Source organism: Cyprinodon variegatus, unplaced genomic scaffold (assembly GCF_000732505.1).
Source record: "Cyprinodon variegatus isolate N-32 unplaced genomic scaffold, C_variegatus-1.0 Scaffold193, whole genome shotgun sequence".
In the NCBI taxonomy this organism is placed as follows: domain Eukaryota; kingdom Metazoa; phylum Chordata; class Actinopteri; order Cyprinodontiformes; family Cyprinodontidae; genus Cyprinodon; species Cyprinodon variegatus.
Window position 1 is genome coordinate 1,162,071 of NW_015150646.1, and position 10,379 is coordinate 1,172,449.

General features: G+C 37.2%; 1 protein-coding gene across 1 annotated transcript in view; it reads right to left on the reverse strand.

Annotated features, from left to right (window-relative positions):
* Positions 1–9,893, reverse strand: part of ctdnep1 (CTD nuclear envelope phosphatase 1) — a 24,448-nt gene extending 14,555 nt beyond the window's left edge. The window contains exon 1 of the mRNA XM_015379469.1: positions 9,225–9,893. Within this exon, the coding sequence (XP_015234955.1) occupies positions 9,225–9,329 (105 nt within the window). The 5' untranslated portion in view covers positions 9,330–9,893. The remainder of the gene's footprint in view (positions 1–9,224) is intronic.
* Between the last annotated feature and the right edge of the window lie 486 nt (positions 9,894–10,379).

The following is a 10,379-nucleotide window of genomic DNA, read 5'->3' on the forward strand; positions in this document are numbered from 1 at the left end:
GGTAGTAGTACACTTAAAGTAGGTTTGTTGCTGCAAAAAATGGAAGTAGACTAGCAGTTAGCATGCAGATCTAAACGTTCGAGCCACATATATAAGCTTGTGTTAATAAAACAGAATTAAATCCGAACAAAATTTTAGTAGGGAATAAAAAAAACATTTAAAAGGCATCGAGAGGAATCTTTTATTTCTGGGTGAAGCGGAGAGCTCTCCTTGCAAAGTATTATGGGACATGCTGTCACAGTGGATGGCGCTACCAGACAGCAGCGGCTAATAACAAAGATGGCGCAGGCACCGTGCAGTGGAGGAGAATTTACATGACCAACGGGGAGCGAAAAGCAGTGATCATCTGTCTGAACGGTAAGTTAACTGAGTTCGCTATAAAGTCCACTATATAGTCCACACTCTATATAGGGATTGAGGGATTTAAGGGTTAGGGCACAGAGAGTTTGTATGAGCTACTAGAACAGCATCTTTAAAACAGAGCGTGCACAAGGAGAAATGGGCTTGTGGAGAGGGCGGGTCTTTTAAAAAAATCGTGAAACTCCTCCACAATACCTTTAAACTTCAAACATTAAATCCAACCAAATATTGCAACCAAGTTTTCTGCTGCACACACTAATACAGCTGTCTGATATACAGCTCTAATCCTGAAAAACGTAGCAGGACAGTTTGAAAACGTGGCCTTTAAATGACCAAGGAGCTTTAAATGGTCCTCAGATGTCATTCTGACTCCTTCCTACATTTAATTATCTTCTTCAAATGTGTCATTCCATTTGTAGAAACAAAAACTACAAATATTAACAAAAGTTTTGAAAGTTCACCCTTTTTGTCTTGTTTTCAATCATTAATTCTAAATTATCATTTGATGGTATATCAAATTTTTTTGCATGATTAGAAGTTTATAATGAAAACGATAAATGCCCACCCCTCATTCTACCACATAAATATTTCTGATATATTCAGAGGAAAGGTCATTAAGAAAAAATTGATGTTTTAAAATCAAAACAGACCCTGACTAGGAACAGAGTCCAGCTCCGAGTAGAAGCGATGAAGCTCTAGAGCAGGCATCCCCAAAGTAAGTACTCGAGGCCCGCTGTCCTACAGGTTTTAGAGGTTTCCCTGCTCCAGCACAGCTGATTTACATTGATAGTTGATTAACAGGCTTTTGCTCAACTGCAATCATCATAATCAGCTGTGCTAAAGCAGAGAAACCTTTAAAACCTGCAGGACAGCCTCCCTCGAGGACCGACTTTGGGGATGCCTGCTCTAGGATCCCAAAGCCATTGTCTCTTACAGCTGCCATTTTTATTGTTGCTTCATGTTTTTCTCAAGGCATATTTGAAGGAGATTACCAAAAAAAAAGACTTTAAAATAGAATAAAATATAAACATCTCTATTATAAAATGTACATTTAGGCTGCAAGAGTTAATTAAGTGTATAACTGGATCAAGCAGCAGAATAAAAACTATTACGGTGATGGAGTACGCTCTACCCTCCCTCTGCTCCAGTGAGGAACCTTCAGAGAGCCGCTCCTGCACCAGGGGTGCTCTGCTCTTTTCCTTCACACTGCTATTTTTATCCCCTCAGCTGTCGGCGGGTGTCAGCGGAGCACAGGGGCTCATGCAAAAAAGAAGACTAGCTGGATGACTTCGACTGAGCAGCTTGGTACCAAAACCGAGGAGGAGGCGGGCAGCTTACTTCCTCCTCCTCCTCCTCCTCCTGCTGCTACTGGGTAGAGTGAGCTCAGGAGGGGAAAAGCCTCACCTACATCATCCTGCAACTTTAACAAAATCCCACTGGAGTTCAAAGCCAGACTGTCCACAACTTTCAGATGCCAGCTTAGAACATTTACTCTTAACCTTTAAATTAAGCACATTTTAAAATCATCCATCGTGCAGCTCCGACCAAAATACATCTGTAACGAAAAACATACAAATTTAAAATAGGCGCTTTGAAGACACCAGATATTAAAAAGTGTGATTTTGATCACTTAATGTGATTTATATCACCAGCAGTAGTAAACACATTTAATCAGTGCCTTTGTTCAAATATGCCAATGCCAAAATGGTAAAAAAAACGAAAGGATATTTAGAAAATAAATTCACATTTTAATTTTGTTTTTTTTAATGCCTATATTAATCTATTGTTTAGACAATAAATCAAATTGTTACCATGGCTAGAAATTTATTATGATAGTGATAAAAGAATCTGATACAGACCAACCTCTTTTAAAGCCTAAAAGTAACATGTTTTTCACCCCGAATTAATTGGCACCAAGATTAAATGATTAGTTTAATGACATCCTGAACTGATTCCATAATCATTAGAGGGATAGATTTAAATTGGGACTAAATGATCAGAACAAAGAAACCAGACTCCTGACATCTGTTGTAGGTTTACTGTCTGTTAATGTGTCAACCACACCCCTAATCCAGCATCTGGACCATTTCACTAATTTAAAAGAAAAGATGGAGGCAGGCTTCACGTGGCTTTCTGTGCCTGTTATACTCTGATCATCAGGATCTGATCTTTCCAGCATTTTTAAATCCCTTTACATAGTTTTTTATTTCTATTTTTTATTTTTATTTAAAACTCAAGCCAGATACAAAGGAAAATACTTAATATCCATGTTGGTGCCGTGGCAACTCTTTTTTTGAATGGCAGATTTTTGATTTTCTAGTTTCAAGCCAAAAAAAGATAAAATTACAATATAACAATAATTTTACTTTTCTAATTAAGGGAAGCTGTTAAGTAAGAGAGGTTTCAGTGCTAATTAATTGAAAAAAAATATTAAAAAGTGTCACTTTCGTGTTTAAAGAAAGAGTAGATGATATTACAGTGTGTTTCTATGGAAAAATGTATCTCATAGTTATGATCCATTTTCTTCAGAGCAACAGGGTAGCACTGAGACACAAATAAAGGATCCTTATTTTAAATACTAAATCATTAAAATGACAAAAGATCTGATGCATAAACACCATTATTTCACACAGTTCAAAAAGAGGATCTGGTTTATGCAAACAGATATAGCAGCAGCTCTACATGACTATGTCTTTCTGGTGAATATATCATAAAAGGCTCTACTTTGGTATCAATAAAAACTGGAAAATGTTGATCAGGTGAAGGTTCAATCAGCTACTAAATATTAACGCAACAAAAAAATAAAAAAAGGTGCCGCCCCCTTAATTACTTCTCTGTTTAGTTTTAAAAGCATAATCATAAAACAGGTCATGGTGGAACCAGACTGTAGTGACATTTAGAGCCCAGACAAGTAACCCAAATATTTAGCAGCCATCAGCTGATCAACATAAATCGTACCACAGCAAAGCGATACACGTTGGAAACATATACATAGATAGCTTTAGCTAATGTTATCCAGGAGGTTTTGCTGAAACAGAGCCTTTATAGACCTCTTGAGTTGGAGCTACCATATAGCTCTCTGCAGAATTTAGTTTTCTTCCCGTCCATCTGCCCCACAGGGAAAGAACCTTTCCAAAAAAAACTAGTGTTTGCCCTGTCGACATAAGAGCGTTACGTCCTTTTTTTTTTTTTTCCCTTCTCCTGGACAAACTCGTCCCGTAAGAGTTAAAAATATTCCAGTTTTAGTCAGGCGGGCCGCTGATGCAAAATGTCTTATTATTTTCCATTATTTTTGACAACTCTTAGCATACATAGATCAACTGAAACATTACACATTAACTCATTATGACACTTATGACAGTACAAAGTTACTAAAACAAGCACAAGCTAAATTATCCTTTAGGCATCAACATCTGGCTTAGAATTAATAGATAAGCTAACTGCTCTACATGAAAACATAGTCACACTACATGTCTGAAATTAACCAAAGAAACTATATTTGATACATAGTTAATCAGCAAGTTGTTTGGAGCACTGCAGCGGCTTCCTTAAGCTAGGAATACATTCAGGCTACATAGTAGGAACTACTGCAGAATCCAGAATGTCCTATTAAGTGAGTTAGATGACAGATAATCTGGGACCGGATAATAAAATTTGATTTTTAGAGAAAGAAACGTGGGAAGAGACTACATTTATATCGACATCATGACTGATCAATTATTGAAATAATCGTAAACTAATTTAGTAATTGATTAAAGGTTAACTGGAGCACACCCACTGACAGGGGAGAATAAACGGGTCAATTGTCCCAGCCCCAGGACAGAGGGGGGCCAGAATTGACACCATTAAAAATAAAGGCAGAATTAATTTTTCAGAAAATATATGTGATAAAAATATTTAATATTAGAGTAACTAAATATATATCTGCATTAGTTACATGTAATCTGTTTTCTTTAAATAAGAGGTCATTACAACCCCACCCCCCACCCCAAAATATAATGGTTTGACCAGGACAATGGCGGGCATCAACTTTTAAAGTTCGTTTTGCTGCAAACTAAGAATGTCAGGTTTTCAGAAGTCCGACGCACAGAAAACAAGAAAAGAGAAAAAGGGAAGATGAAACCAAAAGCGTGAGGGATTTTAGGAGTAAATATTGAAAATAAACACTAGGCTAGTCAGGAACAGGTACAGGGATGGAGTAGCAGAAGAATGATGCCCATTCAGAAGCAGGTAAGAAGCAATGTGTTTATCAATGTGCTAAACGCATTGCAGTAGTAGCCATTCAAAATTTCCACACTTTCCTTGATGGGCCCCTGGCAGCTCCTTAGCTTTTCCCCCAAAATTCCTTTTTAAACATCAATCTTTGTACTAAAATATTCTGTCATGATTTGTGGAAATTAAGATCTAAAGAGAAGCTCATCTCCTGGTCCGGAGTGTCATCTAGTCAGTTTTGCTGGGGCCCAGGACAACAGTCCCAGGCCGTAGCAAAGCTGTAAGATGGCCTGAACTGGAGTATAGAGACTCTAAAACATGCCTTCCTGCATTCTTAAGCCTGATTCATACTCAGAGACCAGGTCGTCTGTGTGTGTCGTAGTGAACGCAAATGCGCCTCCATCCCTTCCACAGACACAGGTACAACTCTCCAAAACTGTAGGTGACAGCAGACAGGAGGCATCTGATTGGTCAAATCGACATCCTACACTATGCATATTTCCTTTTTGGTACCTTACCAACTTCTTTTGTTTGCATCACCGCCATTGTGAAAAATGACTCGTGAAGATGGACCTACTAGAAGAAGGAACCTTTTTTCCACCTGGATCCCGCTCTTTTTCGCCCTCATGTCCCTCCGTTGTCGCACAAATTTGCCCCGATTTCTTCAACGCCTCGGCCGTATCTAGACCCACAGCTAGTTCGTGATTGTCCCTCTTGCGTTGTGGAATAACATAGCGCAGACCACGATTCAATATGGTGCATTAATTAAAAATGTCTGCGACGAGCTGACTGCAACAAACTGCTGCGGGAGTATAACCAGCCCTTTATCCTGAGCTGTAATTATAACAGTGAAAAAAGATACACGAGTATTTTGCATTAAAAAGCTTTTTCGTCACTCAATATGCTCTATCCAGAACTCAAGTGGAAAACTTTTAGTTTCACCTGGTTTGATTACTGCACAAAAACCTTCTTTAAGGAACCATTGGCTATTAGATTAGCATTCGAAAAAATATCAAGAATAAAGGTTTAACAAAAAGATCATTAGCTGCAGCCCTAGTTATATTCACGATTTAACGTATGCCAGTAGCTTGTTTTTTTTTGGCCATTTCTTATTTTTATTTATAGCTGTTAGTTACAAATTTTTCATCGTGATATTTCGGACTAGCTCTGCCTCAGGGATACGCGTTTATGATTACTTTCTGAGAATAAAAGACATTTTAAGAACATTAAAAATATTGATCATGTTGTGCCCACAGGAAATTGTTCAAAATAATAAACAGGTCTGAAACAATTAATCGGATTATTTGTAATTAATGGACTATTGAAAATTGTCAACTAATTTAGTAATTGATTAAACGTTAACTGGAGTATAGAGACTCAAAAACATGTCTTTATTTGAAGGAGCAACCCACTTAAAGCAACAATTATAACAAGATAGTGAAAAATATATAAACGTTTTGCATTTAAGATAAAAAAAAAATGTTTTACCGTTGTCGATATTCTCTATCTAGAACTTCTCAAGTGGAGAAGTTTTAGTTTAACCTGGTTTACGTTCATAAAAAAAATATCCTTTAAGGAATCTTTGGCTATTCTTTATCGGAAAAAAATATCGACAGATTAATCGATTTGCAAAATAATCGTTAGCTGCAGCCCTAATAAAAACAAAAACAATTATGTAATGTAACTGCGATACGAGAAAGATTGGTAAACAACAATCATCTCTTCATTTGTTGACAGTACAGCCCCAATGTAAGAGGGATTATGATCGGCCTCCAATATGTTAATCCAATAAGGATCCAAATTTTCAGATCAGGCCAACCTTCACAAACAGGGTCCTTAAATGAGGCTGGTTTATACCTAAAGGGATTTAATTAATCCAGGTTAATATTTCCCAGGGTCCATCTTAAGTATGGCTAGATAAGGACAGTCTTAGACTGGACCACAGACTGTAAACAGAGCTGAAGTGCGAGTTTGAAGGATAGGAAACAGAAGGTGGAGAACTGTGCACTCTCTGTGCTGACATAATCCCTCGCAGTTCAGCTGAAGCATGGACTGAACTTCTCACTCTCACCCTGCAAGTGTTACTGCTTCACAATGCACTGCGGCGAGATGATTACGCCACACAGGGCCCACCTCCAGGCTTTGTTTGGTTCGATATGCTCGCAGCCCGAGTTGAAGTCCTCTCACGTTACAGCGCGTATCCAGGTCCGCCTACGACTTAGCAACACCTGGGAAAAACACTGACTTCACCAAGCAGGTGGCTTCTGTCGTATTATAATATTGGAGGCATTTCCTTTAAAAAAAACATCTAACATTTTGAAGTGCAGGGAGGTTTTGACTTTGCACCTCAGTGGGATGAACCAATCAGTGATACAGAAACGTAGAGATAAGATGAGAAACAAACAGCCAGTCGATGTTATGATTAGCGTACAATGTCAAACAACAGCCTGTTGATGTTTTTATAAAAAACAGATCTTAAAGCCAAAGTGTCCCACATCAGATCCCAGATATTTAGTTAACAACTTAGCAATAAGAGCTTATCGTTTAAATATATCTGATTAGCTGCTTAAAGTCTAAATGGAGATCCACCATATTATAAAGTAAATTAAACCATGTAGAGATTGGATGATCCCTTTGATTGGCTGTCTTGTCAAAATGAAAATTTGAGCATTTTAATTTAATAACTGGATTAACCCAAAGTATTCACATTGATGTATGTGTAAATGCTAAAAGATCTAAAGGCTTTAATGCAGAAATTTATATGGTAAATTTCTTCTTTTATTAAATTAAAATTCAACTTTATGAAAAATAAAACTCTGCACATTGTTCCCATATATTTTACAAGAACACATAATATAACAGCTCAAAATAAAAGTCTGTATGTTTGACATCAAAGAAATGAATCAATGCAGTTTTTTTAAGGTTATAAAGTAATAAAGATTTTGACGTCAGTTTAACCGGTATGTGCTGACAATCCCTTTTCCGTTGATTCTCCACTCGGTATTCCTTTTTTTCCCCCGTTTAAAGGACACGATGATACCAAATATTAAGCAAGTCGCAGTTTAAACAAAAAATCTAAAAAAGAAAAACTTACCAATGAATAAAGAAATCATTAATAACTGAGAGCAAATATGTGGCCTTGTGTGATCTGTGAACGCATCGACATATTGGCTGATAAAAACAAAAAACACTAACATCAGTAAGTCGACCTATAAGTTTATCTTATAGTATAGGACTGAGCTATGCACTAATGATATATCTTCTTTACCTACTTTTATCAATATTTCATTGAAAGTTTATGTCAGCATTGGAAATGATAAAGTCACACTTGCTGGTGTTATTAGTGAGAACTTTCATTTTATTTTGAAGCAAGAAAAACAAGAGGGCAAGCATCAGAAATGCACCTACCATGGCTGGCTTTAAACAAAATACAATATGTTTCCCTTTAAGGACTTTAGGAGTAGCTCTAAAGAAAGTGAAGTTACCCATTGATAGATCTTAGGTTTTTCCCTAACCTATATGTAGTAAAAATTCCCAATCTGCAGATTTTCATCTTGAAATCACCAGTTCAGTCTAAATTGACTAAAAGCTTATTGTTAGACTTTACATTTTTAATACATTTACAAAGGATTTTCAGATTTTCTTTAGACTTTACTTTCTTCCAAGTTTCTTTGAGCAACTTTAACAAAATTCTAAGAGATTTTACCCCAAGACACACATTTTGAAATTTTAACTTTTCAACCATTCCTTTTATTTTATTCATTATTTTAAAGCAGTCATCATGCAACATCAATTTATACCCAAGCTGAAGAGAAAAATGGCATGATCATGCAGTAAATGATCGTAAAAATCCAGTATGGATTAAAGAAAACTTATTTTAAAATCCTTTGCAGAGTGGCTGACTTTTTAACAAAATACAATCAGTTTCCCTTTAAGGATTTTAGGAGTAGCTCTAATCAAAGTGAAGTTACCCATTGATGGATCTTAGCATTTCCCCCAACCTATAAGCAATAAACATTCCCAATCTGCAGATTTTCATCTCCTAATCACAATTTCGAGATTTAATTACAGTCAAAATTGACTAAAAGCTTATTGTTAGACGAACACCTTTAATACATTTATGAAGGATTTTCAGCTTTTCTTTAGACTTTACTTTCTTCCAAGTTTCTTTAAACAACTTTAACAAAATTCTGATAGATTTTACCTCAAGACACACATTTTTGAACTTTAACTTTTAAGCTATTCCTTTTCTTTTATCCATTATTATATTGCAGTCATCATGCAGCATCAAATTATAAGTAAGCTGAGAAGAAAAATGGCATGATCATTTGGGAAATTTAAAGAAAATTTAAAAAAAAATTAAGAAAATGTATTTTAAAATCGCATCCTTTGCAGAGTGTGTAATGAATGTAAAGCCAGCACGTAGTTAAATGCACTTTGGCATACAGTGTAACACCTTATGTAACTCCTAGGTTGTAAATATGTTTACACCTTCTCATCCATAGGTCATAAACTCGTCAAGCTGTCTTGATTAACAACTAAATGGTGTAAATAACTATTAAAAAAGACCTAAAACGTGTCATCTGAGAGGGGAAATAAATAGTGCATATGTCAGAGCAACACTACGGAAACCCGCAGGTTTCAGAGCTCACCGTTCTGAGGTGCTTCCTGAGGATGTACATGATGAAGCCCCATATTCTTGACGTGACACTGAGGAAAGTGCGGATACCGAGTAGACACTGCCGGGTCTTCAGCATGTTGATGGGCACCCAAAGACCCCCAAACAGCAGGTCTGCTTCAAGTCTCAAAGCGATGTTAGAGAACGCCGCGGTTTGGCGACGTTGATCTGCTAAATAACACGCGACTTTTAACGTGCTGCTATAGAAAAAACGTCTAAACTCTCAGCTCCAACTAACAAGAGGCCGAACTCTTCTTCAAACTTGTGGCTTTCTGTTAGTTTTAAATGCAGAACATTATGGCAGAGACAGACAGCCGTTGTTGGGAAGGAAGAGGGTAAAAAAAGCCGCCTCACGTCGCTTGCTTCTGTATGAACCACAGCGCAAACCACCGTTAGCTGATAGCCGAGAAGCTACCGCTAGCTCGACGGGGTGACCACCTTGAAACCGAGGACAAAAATAGCCCCAAAAAGCCGAGAATCCGCTTGCTGACATGCACCGGTGGGACGCGGCTTCACTCTGTTCGGCATCCGAAGAGAGTCGCTTAAGTAAAAGTTCCTCCGAAGTCCAGCCGCTGGGCTTAAAATCAGTTTGTAGTCCACTGGAAGTCCGGAATGAAGCTGCGAGCCGCCATAGCCGCCTTGCCGTCACTTCCGCAAGGAGATCTGCGCTCTGCGAGGATGAGGACGCGGGGGCGCGCATCGCGTCCACGTGGAAAGAAAACATACCGACGTGGACGAGTGAGCGCGTGGAACCATAGAAGTTGATTAGTTTGATGAATCGCAGCTTTTTTTTTTGCTAGCTTTTAAACAGCTTATCTTTCTAAGAACAGATCTAAACACTACGGAAGAGGGAAAAAAAAAAAGTTAACTGATTTTTTAATTTTATTTCAGTTTTACATGGGAAAAAAGTCAGAATTCTGCCTTTTTTTCTCAGAATTCTGACTTTTTTCTCAAATTATGCTGAAATAAAGTTTTAAAATTAGTAAACTTTTTCACATTATTTACATTAAGTTCCAAAATTCAGAGATTAAAGCCAGAATTCTGAGAAAAAAGTCAGAATTCTGAGATTAAAATCAGGATTTTTTTCTCATGTTATAATGAAATAAAAGTTGAAAAATAACTAAACTTT